Source organism: Leptopilina heterotoma, unplaced genomic scaffold, assembly GCF_015476425.1.
Source record: "Leptopilina heterotoma isolate Lh14 unplaced genomic scaffold, ASM1547642v1 Lhet_14, whole genome shotgun sequence".
Lineage (NCBI taxonomy): Eukaryota > Metazoa > Arthropoda > Insecta > Hymenoptera > Figitidae > Leptopilina > Leptopilina heterotoma.
Genome location: NW_025110859.1, coordinates 1649143 through 1664252, shown reverse-complemented (window position 1 = coordinate 1664252; position 15110 = coordinate 1649143). Strand labels below are relative to the sequence as shown.

At 31.1% G+C, this 15110-nt stretch overlaps 1 protein-coding gene across 2 annotated transcripts; it reads left to right on the top strand.

Moving 5' to 3' along the window:
- Positions 1-6202: 6202 nt before the first annotated feature.
- Positions 6203-15110, top strand: LOC122497929 (collagen alpha-1(I) chain-like). Of its 2 annotated transcripts, XM_043605356.1 has the most exons (8): positions 6203-6304; positions 6583-6678; positions 6772-6924; positions 7294-7633; positions 8423-11308; positions 12612-12809; positions 12882-13139; positions 13212-15109. In XM_043605356.1, exons 1-8 carry the CDS (start codon positions 6236-6238, stop codon positions 14708-14710), a joined length of 5499 nt encoding a protein of 1832 aa, XP_043461291.1. In that variant the 5' UTR covers positions 6203-6235; the 3' UTR covers positions 14711-15109. The 2 variants fall into 2 exon arrangements, with proteins under 2 accessions (XP_043461291.1, XP_043461292.1); XM_043605357.1 differs by lacking the exon at positions 12882-13139 and having other exon boundaries at positions 13212-15110.

Genomic DNA, 15110 nt, shown 5'->3' with positions numbered 1-15110 from the left:
GCTATCTAGAGTTTCATTATGACAGTAATTATCATTACTTTTTCGCAATATTGACTTAGCAGTTAAATGTTGTGGTAAAAGAAGCGGAAATTCAATTCGTTTTTCTTCAGAGCCACGTGCTAAAAATGGCTATTTATTTCTGAAAATTCTGATATTATTGCTACTTCAGAATAAGAGTGAGTTTTTTTATAATAATAATAATAATTAAAAATGATAGTGTAATTTAATGGAAAATCTTTATAATTTTTTTATTTCTATGAAATCTTAATTTGTAAATAATTATTTGAAATTTTTTAGATTCAGCTACGAAGTTTTGATTGGAAAATTTTTCATCAGAGTGGTAACTTCAGGATGTATTATATCAATCAAATAATTTTTAATTACGTAAGTGTTTTCTAAAATAATTTTTAATGAAACATTTACTGTTTTTGGTTTTTTAAACCAATTTATTATACATAATTTAAAATTGTACAATTAGTAAATAATTGGCTAAAATTTTTGTAGATTTAATTACGAAGTTTTTATCGGAACATTTTTCATCAGAGTGTGTTTTTATATCAGGATGTAATAATCAAATTTTGGATTACGTGAGTGTTTTTTAAAATAATTTTTTAATTGATTTTGTCTTTTAAAAATAATTTGTTATAATTTAATAACAAATAATTTGTTCAATTAATTTTTCGGAAAAATTTAATTATTCGATGTTTTTCAATTTCTAAACTATAATGATTATTTATTTATATAATTATGAAATTATTTGGGATTAGTAATTTAATTTAACTTAGTATTTATATAGCTTAGTATTTATATAGCTTAGTATTTATATAGCTTAGTATTTCATTAACTTAGTAATTACATAAATAACAATTCTCAGTGTGATTTCTGTTGAAAATTGGGAAGTATAACATTTGGTTCCTTTTTAGGAAAAAGTGTAATCACTGCGAAAAAAAATGATAGAGTAGATAAAGTAGATAATTTGTGAGTTAAAGTAGACTTGTGAGTGAATTTTACCGTTAAAATACTCCATGAACCGATGAGGAGAAAAAGATATCGCGCGCCTCCACTATGAACAGTATGCACGTACTCTCTTTGTCAGACTCATATCTCGCCGCACATATATATTATATGTGTACCAGATTTACCTTTCTTATTTTTATCCTTCTCTTGTGCACACTCTTGATAAATCCGATTTTAGTTCTTCCGTGCTCTCACTCTTTTCCTCTCTATATTTATTGAATGACGTCAAGCAAACTTTGAATCCCCTTTCACCTCCTTCAAAAAGGTTCACCCAAGGCCTCAAAATATTGAGAAAACCCACGAGGGCAATAGAAGTTACATTAATTACTTTTCCTAATTTTTGTGATTAATCAAAAAATAATACATTTTTTTTATGGAAAAAGAAAAGAAAATTATTTAAAAGAAAAAATATGTAATACATCATAATTATAGTACTCATTAATAATTTATATTAAATAATCGTTGTATTCCGGTAATCTGTTTGCAGTTTGAAGTTAGTTGTTGTTTGCCTTTTTGTTTCCTAATTTTTAAAAATATTTTTTCTTTTTAAATGTTTAAAATTTTAAAATTAATGTACTGAAAATTATTGAATTCTTGTAAAGAATTTATAAAAAAATTTAAACATTGAATTCATTTCAAGAATTTTATCAACATTTTTTTCTATAATTGAATTCTTTAATAAAAAAATATATTTAAAATTGTACCTATTAAAAATAATTTAATTGTTTTTAAGAAATTATTTCAATATTTTTGAAAACAGTGGAGTTTTTTTTAATAATTTTTACTGAAAATTTTTTAAGTAATTGAATTTTATGAAGACTTCAATTATTTTCAATAATTGTAATAAAATTCTTAGCAAAAAGTCAATTTATAAATAATAGGTAAAAATTTTCGTAAAAAATTCAATTATTTTTATATAAATAATAAAATTCTTATCAGAATTTCACTTATTTTCAATTCCATTTTTAAATGATTCCTTCGAAAATTTCAATTATATCAATAAATAGTCAATTTTTCCCATCAGGCATTCAATTATTTTAAATACAATTTTCATAAAATTCACTTATTTTTTAAAATTTTACACAAAATCAATTACTTGGAGAAATAATAAATTTTTTTGGCAGGGATTCAATTATTTAAAAAATTTTTAATAAAATTCTATTCAAGAATTCAATTATTTTCAGAAATAATTAAATTTTGATTGTTCTGAAAATCATTGAATTCTTGTGAAGTATTTATAAAAAAAATTTGAATATAATAATTGAATTCATTTCAAGAATTTTATCAACATTTTTTCAAATAATTGAATTCTTTCGAGAAAATGTAATTAAAATTGTATCTAATTGAAAATAATTTAATTCTTGCCAAGAATTTTACAATTTATAATTTAATTGAATTGTTTCAAAGAATTTTTTATCAGAATTGTTGAAAATAATTTAATTTAAATAATATTATTTAAAAATAATTGTATTCATTCCAGAAATTTTATTAAAATTGTATTGAAAAGAATTGAAATCCTCTGAAACATTTTATTATTTATGAAAATAATTGAATTCCTTTGAAGGATTTTATTATTTATAAAAATATTTTAATTCTTGCGAAGAATTTTCTTATTTATAAAAATAATTGAATTGTTTCGAAGAATTTTATCTGAATTTTTGAAAATAATTGACTTTTTTGAAGGAATTTTAATAAAAATTTTGAAAATAATGATTTTTTTAAAAGAATTTCTTCAAAATTGTTTAAAATAATTGAATTTATATTAAAATTCTTGAAAATATAACATTTTTGAGTTTATAAAATATTAATAAATGGAATAGAGTTTCGCGCGTATCATTTGTTAGTTTAATAATAATAATTGAATAATAATTAATAAGAATAATAATTTAATAATTTTTAAATTGAAAAAAAATTTTCTTGTAGAAAAAATTAGTTTTCTTTGTAGTGGAATATCAAATATATATTATGTCGAAAATTCTATAATATGAAGACTTCATGTAAAATGAAAGATTAATCTCTCGGTACCTGTACAGGTGAATCTTTTTTTCTCTCAGCGAAAGGTTAATGTTATGCAGCTTTTATATATATATAGAGAGAGAGAAAAGATAAACGCGTCAATAACCTTTTACATATTTGTCGTTTAAGAGAACTTTTATTCGAAAAATTGTACAAATTGCATTTTAACAAGTTTATATAATTTAGAGAAAAATTTCCAAAGGAAAAACCTTTTTTTCTAAAACTTTTTGATTAGAATTTTTTTTTTAAATTAATTTCTGTCTATAACAACAAAAATCTAAGTTTTTTACATTTGAAAAGTAAAAGAGAAAAAAAATGTTTTAAAATTGCGAGTGTATATTCAATGCAAATTTATATAGAATTTTAACCGCTTATATAGTACTCTTTTTTAGTCAAATAAATAAAGAAGTTTAAGTTAATTAAAAAACTAGAAAATATTTAATTAAACGAAGGGAAAAGAGTGAGGGTTTAATTTTAGATTTTCCCGCTGCAGATCACTTTATCAGGGTTGTGTAGTACTCAGTATATCGCAGTGCAAATTGTTATTTTTAAACATAACTTCTTGTAGCGGGAATTTAAATTTTTAATTACCTACCTAACAAGTGCATATTAGAAAAATTTTTAATTTTCATGTTGATAATTTAATAATTTTTCTTTTTAAATGCTTTCAATTTTAAAATTAATGTATTGAAAATCATTGCATTATTACAAAAAATTTTATCAGAAAATTTGAAAATAATTAAATTCCTTCGAAGAATTTTTTTTATTAAATTAAAATTAAAATTTTTAAAGTAATTGAATTTAATGAAGAATATCTTTCGAGTTTTTTAAATAATCATGTTTCTTAATAATTGAAATTAAACGTTTCATTATTGAATATTATTAAAATTTTTAGAACATAATTAAATTCTTCTCAGAATTTTACAATTTTTTAAAATAATTCAATTCATTCAAGGAATTTTTAAAAATATTCAAAATAACTGAATTCTTTCAAAAAATTAAAAAATTTTTTTAGATATAATCGATTTTGTTAATATAATTGTAAGTATTAATTTTACTATTAAATTTTATTAAAATTATTGATAGAAAATTAAATTCTTTTAAGCAATTTTATTTGAATTTTTGTAAATAATTAAATTTTTTGAAGAATTTCTTTCAGTTACATATTTTGAAAATATTGTAGTTTTCTTAATAATTTAAATTGAAATTATTAAAAATATTTGAATTAAACAAAGAATTTTTTTCAACTTTTTAAAATAATTGTGTCTGTTAATAATTATAATTAAAAATTTGTTTATTGAATTTTATTAAGATTGTGTTGGAAATAATTGAATTTCTGAAGGAGTTTTTTTACTTATAAAAATAATTTAATATTGTTACGAAGAATTTTACTATTTATAAAAATAATTGAATTGTTTTATAAATTTATTAAGATTTTAACAAATAATTGAATTCTTTCGAATAATTTTATTCTAATTTATTATAATTTATTATCATTTTTTTAATAATCCACGAGAATTTTGCTTTTAATATGTAATTCAATAATTTATTTAAATAATTATTTTTATGTTCAATAATAGAGAGTAAAGAATATTAAAAAATGTAATAAATTTGTATTATTAGAAAATTTTATTTAAATGTAAATTGTGAAATATTAATTTTTTTATGTTACATAGTTTTTACAATATTATCGGTATTGGAACTCGAAAAATGTTTTGAAAATAAAAAAAAAGAAGTAAATAATGAAAGAGCCCTTCAATAATATTCTCTCGATCACAAGACGTGTGATCTTGAACTGATGCGTGACATTAGGCAGTATAAGGAAATTATTTAATTGATAAATGTTAATAAGAGGAATATTTGATAACTACGAGTCAAAGAGAAGAGCTGACTTGTTTTCTATAAATGATTTGGAATGCATAATTAGAGCATCTAAAGGGGGACGTGCGCCTTATGATTAACGAAACCGTGTCATTGAAAGAATTGATGACATCAATATTAAAACTGATACATAGTAGATTTTATCAGGTGTCATCAATTCGTAACAGAATTATTAATTAATAAATAAAAAAAAATTAATAAATTTTGATAATAAGTGCTAATAAAATTTGCAATTAGTTTATAATCGTTGTAAACTATAATTATCTTCATAAAGATTGTTTACACATTGTTTAAATTATTTATAATTAATATAATTTTTGTCCTCTTATTTAGACTTTAGTTTTCATTTACATTTCTTTAAATGATTGTACAATAAGTTTCGTGTACATTTCATCGGTGTTATTATTAGATTAATTTATAATTATAGCATTTCTCTCCCTCACGTGCATTCGTATAATGCTTAATTCGCCTAATCATTTTAGTAACTAGATCTCGAGACGGATATTACACAAGGCGAGACAAGCTACAGTAAAAACAGAAGTAAGAAAATTCGCGTGAGAGCTTAGAGATGCATCTCTCAAATCAGGGATGTAGATAGAATAATATAATCGCTGATTAATTTTACAAATTAATATCGCGAATTTAATTCTCATTTTTCGGTCGTAATGATTTTAAACTCGGAAATTATTTTTAATTTTCACATTATAATATTGAAACTTTCTTATAAGCAAAAGAATTAATTTTTTTACTTTATTTTATTTATTAATTTCCAAAATCAGTTTTCGTATTTAATTGTAAATTAAATTAAAGATTATTAAATTAATAAATTAATAAAATTTTGAATTAATAATTTATTTTTATTTTTAATGAAAGTAATTAGTTAATTTGATTATGAATGAATTTTATAGAGAGTAAATATAAATTAATAAATTAGGAAAATTGTAATAATTTTTATAAACAATTTAAAATTACAAATTAATTTTAGAAATAAATAGAAAATAATTAGAAAATATCATTGACATTTTAATTATTTGTCGGTGGCATTCACACAGCTAAAAATTGATTTCTAGCGAAAATTATTTTGGTAATTTGCCCATTTCTGTTTTTGCCGAGTGTAATGAGACTCGAGTTTCGCGGAATGGTTTTCTATTAATTGTCCCTTTTTTCTCCCGACGAGAAAAGGTCCCTTAGAACGATGTGTAGAATCAAAGAGTGAGGGTAATCCAACGAAGAAATCTCATTTTCGCGAAGAGTGGGAGTTTTCGTCTCGAGTGCAAAAAGGAACTTCGGGAATTAAGCTCCAGTCGACGAAGACCTCCAGATGCTCGACATGCGACTAATTCTCGTGGTCCTCGTCATTTTCGCGAGATCCGTTTTTTCCAAGTTTTATGTAAGAAACGGCTTTTTTGCGTCTGTTTAGAAAAAGAGAAAAGTTACCTAATTTTTTTAAAGATTCCAATTGTTTTTTGTTTCTCATTTAAAAAAAAAACCCCAAAAAATATTCAGAAAAAAAAGTTCTCTATTTTTTTATTTACTTCTAACTCTATTCTTCGACTCCAGGGGGAATTTTGCCAAAATTCTCCAAAAATTGTTTTTGTTTTATTGAACATTTTTTTAATGATAAATAAATTAAATTAATTAATAAAACTATTTAATTTTTTTTTCTAGGAAAAAACAAGGTTTGACAGATCATTAGATGGTAATGACATTTCGCCAGACGATGTTAATTATTCAAGTTCTTTGAGTTTCTCGGATCGTCACACGGTGAGTATTGTTTGTTTTTTATTTGTTTGAAAAATTAATTGAACAAAATTTTAAAATTTTATTTAATGATTTTTGCTTTTATTGTCATTGCAGAATTTCATTGCCTATAAAGATGAGATACAAAACACGTGTTATCTCGAAAGAGCAAAGCGGGATTTTTCACCTGGTGAAAATTTCTTCAAAGACATATACAAAAGTAAACCGAGAACTGTATTCGTTTCAAATCAAATTTTAGACAAGTCGGAGGTAAATATTTTGGTTTTTTTTTTAGAAAAGTGAAATTAATTCACAACGTTTATACTCCGTGAATTAAGAAAATACTTACTGATTTTTTACTTAAACTTTCTATATATTTAAGTTAAGTAATATTTTACACAATTTCTTAATAAATATAAAAAGAAAAATTTGTAAACAGAAATATTATTTTTAATTTTTTAATTATATTTTTTCTATTTTCTTTCAATCATTGATCATAAAAGTTGTCAACTTTATTGATAAAAATTGGTAAAAAATTGGTCAAAAATTGTTTCTGATGGGAATTGGTAATATATATTTTACTAATTAGTAAAATTAACAAGAGTCTGTAAAAAAATAAATATTCTTTTAAATTTATAGGTTGAGAAAATTGCAGGAAAGCGGATAGTAGATTTTTGCCAAGATGCTTCAATAATATTATTAGTGGATCGAAGATCAAATTTAATAAAAGAAGAAAATATTGAATTTGAAGAGAAAAAGCATGTGGATGATCCTGAATTATTTCAAAATCGTTTGAAGAGAAATGTATTTGGAAAACAACGTTTAGTCCATAAAAAACGAAAGACTCGACAAACAAATCCTTTTCGTGGACGTTTCCGAGGTCAGACTCAAGCCCAGTACATGAGTTCAAATACTAATGGTCCAAAAGATGGTAAAGCAGAAGCTGAAGCTACTCAACAATCCTCTCGTGCTATTGTCAGTGAGTAAATTTTTCTTTTTCAAAAAATCAATTTTTTGTCAATTTATTTTTTTTAATTAATCATTTTTATCGAATTGTTTAATTAGCCAATTAATTTGGTAATTGTTTGACTAAATTATTTATTAGTTGATTTATAGTTAAACTAAATTTATTTGATAATTATTTATTGACTAAATAATGAAGACTTTTCCGTTTAGTTAGCGAATTAACTAGAACAATAAATTTTAATGATCAACGTTCATTGTTAATATTTTAGTTAAAATTTTTAATGAATAATTAATTTAATACTAATATTTAATTATTATAATATAATTATCTAATACATATTTAATTTAATCATCCATAAAAATATTTGAATCACTTAATTATAATCAATTTAATTATTTAATTTAGATAGACAAATTTTTTAATTATTTAATTGAAATTGCTTTTATTAATGATTAATTCTAAATATTTGGTTGGTTATAATTATAATTGATTGAATTATTAAATTTAAGTAGACACACTTTTTAACTAATTATTTTATTGAAATTCATTTTATTGATTATAAATAGTATTGAAAAAGGGATTTATTCCTGAGTCTTTTAATCACAATGATAGACATTTTGGAAAGAAGAGCTATTTAAAAGGAAGAAATATTAAGGAAGCAAAAAAGAAAACAGTATTTATAAAAGTTAAATAGAACAAAAAGAAAATTGATTGATACCTAATCTTTTTTAAATAAAAAATAAATTAATTTGAAGTAAGTGTAAAGGAATTTTAGAAAAAAAAAATTTATTATTCCTTTAGGCGGTAGCAATGGGATGGGTCAGGCGCAAAGTATGTCATCCGGAGGGACTGGATGCGAAGGGTGCCCTGGATTTCCTACAGGACCCGCGGGGGGAGTCACTGGTCCTGGAGGGGTTTATCACGGTGGTGTTCATAAGCCTGGGGGTCCTGGAATTTTAATGCCACCATACCCACCGGGTTCTGAAACTTATCCCGGTGGGAGAATTCCAGGTCAATTGCGACCTGGAGAAGGACTTACTTATCCTGGTGGTTCAATTCCAGGAACTGTTCCGGGACAAACGGGAGTTTCGTATCCTGGTGCTACAATTCCAGGAACAGTTCCGGGACAAACGGGAGTTTCTTATCCGGGTGGTGTTATTCCTGGAGGAATGCCAGGAGGTGTTCCTGGTCAAATGATTCCAGGCGCAGGTCCTGGAACTTATCCTGGTGGAATGATTCCAGGAGGTCAAACAGGAATAACAGGAAGAGGACCAGGAACTGGGGGTGTTACTTATCCTGGTGGTATGATACCAGGACGACCGGGAACCTATCCCGGACAAATTCCTGGTGGAACGTATCCTGGAGGAACTACTGGACCAACAGGTGGGGTACCAGGACCTGGAGGGGCCACTTATCCAGGTGGGGCTGTACCTGGTGCACGACCTGGAGGAACGTATCCAGGAGGACAAACGGGACCTGGAGGGGTTACCTATCCTGGTGGGGCTATACCTGGTGCTCGACCTGGAGGAACGTATCCAGGAGGACAAACGGGACCTGGAGGGGTTACCTATCCTGGTGGGGCTATACCTGGTGCTCGACCTGGAGGAACATATCCTGGAGGACAAACGGGACCGACAGGGGGAGTTCAATATCCCGGCGGAATGATTCCAGGGCGACCGGGAACTTATCCGGGACAAATGCCTGGTGGAACGTATCCTGGAGGAACTACTGGACCAACAGGTGGGGTACCAGGACCTGGAGGGGTCACTTATCCAGGTGGGGCTGTACCTGGTGCACGACCTGGAGGAACGTATCCAGGAGGACAAACGGGACCTGGAGGGGTTACCTATCCTGGTGGGACTGTACCTGGTGCACGACCTGGAGGAACGTATCCAGGAGGACAAACGGGACCTGGAGGGGTTACCTATCCTGGTGGGTCTGTACCTGGAGCACGACCTGGAGGAACGTATCCCGGAGGACAAACGGGACCAACAGGTGGAGTTCAATATCCCGGCGGCGCAGTGCCAGGTCAAACAGGAACTTTCCCAGGAACCTATCCAGGAGGACAGACCGAACCAACTAGAGGAGTACCAGGAACAGGGGTGACTTATCCCGGTGGTGTTATTCCAGGTGGAACGTATCCAGGTGGAGCAGTACCTGGGCAAACAATTCCAGGTACTGGTGTTTCGTATCCCGGTGGAGTACCACCTGGCCAAACGATTCCGGGTACAGGAGTTTCTTATCCGGGTGGAGCAGTTCCTGGGCAAACAATTCCAGGTACTGGTGTTTCGTATCCCGGTGGAGTACCACCTGACCAAACGATTCCGGGTACAGGAGTTTCTTATCCGGGTGGAGCAGTTCCTGGGCAAACAATTCCGGGAACTGGTGTATCATATCCTGGTGGAGTACCACCCGGCCAGACGATTCCGGGTACAGGAGTTTCTTATCCGGGTGGAGCAGTTCCTGGGCAAACAATTCCGGGAACTGGTGTATCATATCCTGGGGGAGTACCACCTGGTCAAACAATTCCGGGTACTGGTGTTTCTTACCCTGGTGGAGCAGTACCCGGTCAAACAATTCCGGGAACTGGTGTATCATATCCTGGTGGAGTACCACCCGGCCAGACGATTCCGGGAACAGGAGTTTCATATCCGGGTGGTAGTGTTCCAGGACGACCTGGAATGTATCCTGGACAAACTGGAGTTGGAGGAACATATCCTGGTGGTGCCATACCAGGACAAACTGGACCTACCGGACAAGGATATCCTGGAGGTGTTGTTCCAGGTCGTACGACGATTCCTGGAACTTATCCTGGTCAAACTGGTGTTGGAGGAACATATCCTGGTGGAGCAATACCGGGACAAACTATTCCAGGAACAGGGGTTAGCTATCCTGGTGGAGTGCCGCCTGGTCAAACGATTCCTGGAACAGAAGGTGTATCATATCCTGGAGGAACAATGCCTGGGCAAATGATTCCAGGAACGGGAGGAGTATCTTATCCTGGTGGAGTACCACCTGGACAAACAGTTCCAGGAACTGGTGTTTCATATCCTGGTGGAGTACCACCTGGTCAAATGATTCCGGGAACGGGAGGAGTTTCTTACCCTGGTGGAGTGACACCTGGACAAACAATCCCTGGAACAGGAGGAGTATCTTATCCAGGTGGAGCAGTACCTGGACAGACAATTCCCGGCACTGGAGCATCTTATCCAGGTGGAACAGTACCTGGCCACACAATTCCGGGAACAGGCGGAGTTTCTTATCCAGGTGGAGCAGTACCTGGTCAAACAGTTCCAGGCACTGGTGTTTCTTATCCTGGCGGAGTACCGCCTGGTCAAACTATCCCTGGAACGGGAGTTTCTTACCCCGGTGGTGCTTATCCTGGTGGCGCAGTACCTGGACAGACAATTCCAGGAACAGGAGTGACCTATCCAGGTGGAATGCCAGGTTGTGTCAATAATATTTGTCCACCTGGACAAACGGTACCAGGCGGGACTTATCCGGGAACTTATCAGCCAGGTGGAATTACTGGTCCGGGAGGAGTGCCAGGAACCGGAGTTGGCACACATCCAGGGGGCGTTATTCCAGGCAGATCGCCAGGCATTTATCCTGGACAAACTGGTCCTGGAGGTCCTTCATATCCCGGCGGTGTTGTTCCAGGAACTTATCCGGGTGGTTCGATTCCAGGTAAATTTGTTACCTAATTAATTATCAATTCAATTGTTCTTTACTGCTTTAAATTTTTTCTTTTATGTTATCTTTAGAAATAATAAAATTCTTCTCCGAATTTCAATTATTTTCAAAAATTTTAATAAAATTCTGTGGAGAAGTTACAAATTATTGCAGAAATTCAATAGAATTTCAAGAGTAATAAAATCCTTCGCAGAAATTTAATAATATGTTCAAAAATAATAAAATAAATTCTTCTTAAGAATTCAATTGTGTATTTTCATAAATCATAAAACTCATCGCAGAATTTCAATTATTTTTAAAACAATTTTAATCGAATTTCTCGAAAAATGTAATTATTCTTAAAATTTTTATTAAAAATCGTAGGAAGAATTTAATTATTTAAAAATTTTGTTGATAAAATTTTTTATGAGAATTGAATTTTAAGAAACATTCTAGGTATTATTCAATATTCTATTTATTTTTGTATTTAAATAATTGAATTCTAATAGAATTTTCTTATAAAAATTGATTTAAAAATGAAGTTCAATTAAAATTTTAGATAATAATTGAATATTAAAAGCAATATAGCGTGAATTTTTAGAAATAATTAAATTTTGAAATGAATTTTTTTGAAAAAGATTAATTGAATTTTTTTATATTATTTAAAATTTATATTTTCTAATATAGGTATATTTAATTGGAGAATTTACAAATAATTAAAATTTGTAAAATTGAATATTGTAAACAAATGGATTTGAAAATTATCAGAGAACTTCTGCGAAAATTAATTGATTTAAAGAATAATTTTATTTAAAAATTCTTGAAAATAATAATTGAATTAAAATGATGAAAATAATTTTGATGAAGTTATTGTAACTATATTCTTATAATATAAAATAATGATTTTATCTCTCGGTCATATTTAATTATTGGAAAACATGAAGAAATCGATCACTCCGAGCCTTCGACTCGGAGTTATCGATATCTTCATGTTTTCTTATTTGACTCGGACTTGTTATATTTTTGTCAGTAAATGGTCCGTAATTTTTCATTTTTGGTCCGTAAAGTCCGTATTTTTAAATACTTTCACTAGTTGGAGTCCTGTGTCAGTTATATTTATTTATTTTTAAAAATATAATATTAGGTAATATTACATACTTATATTGTAAATTTATTATTTTCAATTTTATAATGTTTTAAATATATTATGTTATATTTGATTATATTGTAAATATACAGAAAACAAATATATATTTTCAATATATGTATTTATAATATATAAACAATTCCAATATTCAATATTTTGAATTTCTTTTAGGAGGGGTTCCTGGAACTGGTACAAGCGTTCAATATCCTGGTGGCGTTCAACCTGGTGGAATTCCAGGAACGGGTCAAGTTTATCCAGGAGGAACTATTCCAGGTTCAATGGTTCCTGGAACTTATCCAGGTGGCGCTGTTCCTGGCACATATCCTGGAGGTGTACCAGGAACTTATCCTCGTGGCTACCCAACGGGTGGTATGTTCAACTTTTACTTTACCCTTTTTAATAATCAATTAAATGGAATTATTTAAAATTTTAATACTCTAGGTGGTCCTGGAACTCAACCGGGAGGTGTTCCCGGCGGAACAACTGGATATCCAGGGGGCGTTGTGCCAGGTGGTACCCCTGGATATCCTGGAGGAATTGTGCCGGGAGGTACTCCTGGATATCCTGGAGGAGTTGTACCAGGAGGTACTCCTGGATATCCTGGAGGAGTTGTGCCGGGAGGTACTCCTGGATATCCTGGAGGAGTTGTGCCGGGAGGTACCCCTGGATATCCTGGAGGAGTTGTACCAGGAGGCACAGGTATTAAAATGAAAAAATTACTCGGAAATACATGTTTTAATATTCGAAATTCAATTTGAAAAAATTTTTCAGTAATTCCTGGAAGACCGGGCACTACTTATCCGGGTGGCGTTGTACCTGGAGGACAAGTTTATCAACCTGAGGGATATCCAGTTGATGATGGATCAGATTCACACGCACTCAGTTCAGTGAAGCAGAGCGAGAGTGGAACGCACGCGAGTGCATCAGCCCAGGGTAAATATGGCACAGGCTCTGCTCAGTCGCAAGTAAGTGGAACATATACTGGTGGTGGGTCATTTTCCGCGCAAGCTGGCACTCAGGACGCGAATAAGAGCGCTCAAACGCAAGTGAGCGGTGGTAAAGAAGGCGCAGTCAGCAGTGCCCAAGGATCCGGTGGTCTTGGCAAAAGCCAAGTGCAAGTTCAATTGAATTCCGATTCCGGAGCAACGTCAACGAACGCCCAAAGCGGTGGATGGAATCACGGTACGAATTCTCAAGTCCAAGCCAGTTCCAAGGGTGGAATGGCAGACGCCCAAGCGAATGGCGAAGGTCAAACCTTCAGTCAGGCTCAAATCGGTTTTCAGCCCTACATGAAGACTGACGAGAAGCCAGAGAAAAATTCGAAACCCTTCAGAGGCGGTGGCACAGCCTCAGCCCAAAGTGGCACTTACCGTGGACAATCTCAATCACAAATCGAAGGCTCCTTCAAATACGGAATCACGTACACGGGAGCAGCTCAAGCTGGATCAGGATCCGGAGCAGCAGCCGCCAGGAAACCCTTCAACTTCTCCGATTCGAATTCGGATTTCTTTAAGAAAACCAAACCCTATGTTCCGCCGGCAATAAGTGACGATAGAACTGACAACACACCTCCACCGCCGGAGAATGATTACGATCTAGATGATCGACAAGGTCTACAGACAAGTTCGAGTTCGAGGAAAACTGTCGTCGCCACTCTGTCGAAGTCGATGAGCAATAAAGCGGAAAAGAAGTCACACAAGACGGAAAAGAATTATGATAACGATGATAATGATGACGATTACGAGGACTACGAAGACGAAGAGTTTAATTATACAGGAAGAAGCAATTCCGATGATATTTCCCAAAAGTCCTTGAAAGAATCGGCAATGATTCGTGACACTTTCCAAGATGAAGCACTGCCTGGTTATACAATGTCCCCTAGTTATCGTAGTTCAAAAACTGAAGATAAATTCGATAAAACTTTGAAGCAGGAAAATAAAACCGAATTCTCAGAGACTAGTTCATTGAAAACTGATTACGAACAAAAGATCAGTGCTAAAAATCAAACTCACGATTTGGAGAGTTCAAGTCAACAGTCATCGAATAGCAGTGCCAAGACAAATTATTACTCCGTGTCAAATAGTATAGCAGGAAAAATGGACGATGGAAAAGAACCAGTAAAAAAATACGAACATCGATATTATACGAAGAGTTCTACATGTGGTTACTTTACATTCTCTTGTAATGTCGTTTATGGCTCGAATGGAAGGACGAAAATCTGCAAACCAAAAATTCCAACAAATCCAGACGGAACGCCAATTAAATGTTAATGAAAATAATCATATAATTTGAATTTATCATTTTTTTCATGACTATTTTACTGAAGAAAAAAAATACTAATCTATGATGAATTGTAAAAAAATTACAATTTATTATTATGGCTTTAAAGTTTAACATCATGTTGAGTAAGCTCATGTACTTATAGATTTTAGAATAAAATTTTTTCTATAAAAAAAGAAAACAGTGTAATTTCGAAAATTATGGCGCATGACAATTTTTAAAGTTCAGAACAATTTAAATCTTAGAAAAATATTTTTTAAAATCATTTGGGTTAAGGGAGAATCTGAAAAACAACCGGAACAAAAGTTACTCCACTTCCATTATTTTGTATTTTAAATAAAAAGACAATTTATTTCTGACAAGTTGAATTTTTTTTTATTTTTATAAAAT

What these genes read in the sequence shown, in the direction of transcription:
- LOC122497929 (XM_043605356.1), top strand. Translation starts at nt 6,236, where the DNA reads ATGCTCGACATGCGACTAATTCTCGTGGTCCTCGTCATTTTCGCGAGA. An exon ending in AAATTTTAGACAAGTCGGAG is followed by an intron (nt 6,925 to 7,293) that starts GTAAATATTTTG and finishes TTAAATTTATAG; the next exon opens with GTTGAGAAAATTGCAGGAAA. An exon ending in AGTTGTACCAGGAGGCACAG is followed by an intron (nt 13,140 to 13,211) that starts GTATTAAAATGA and finishes AAAATTTTTCAG; the next exon opens with TAATTCCTGGAAGACCGGGC.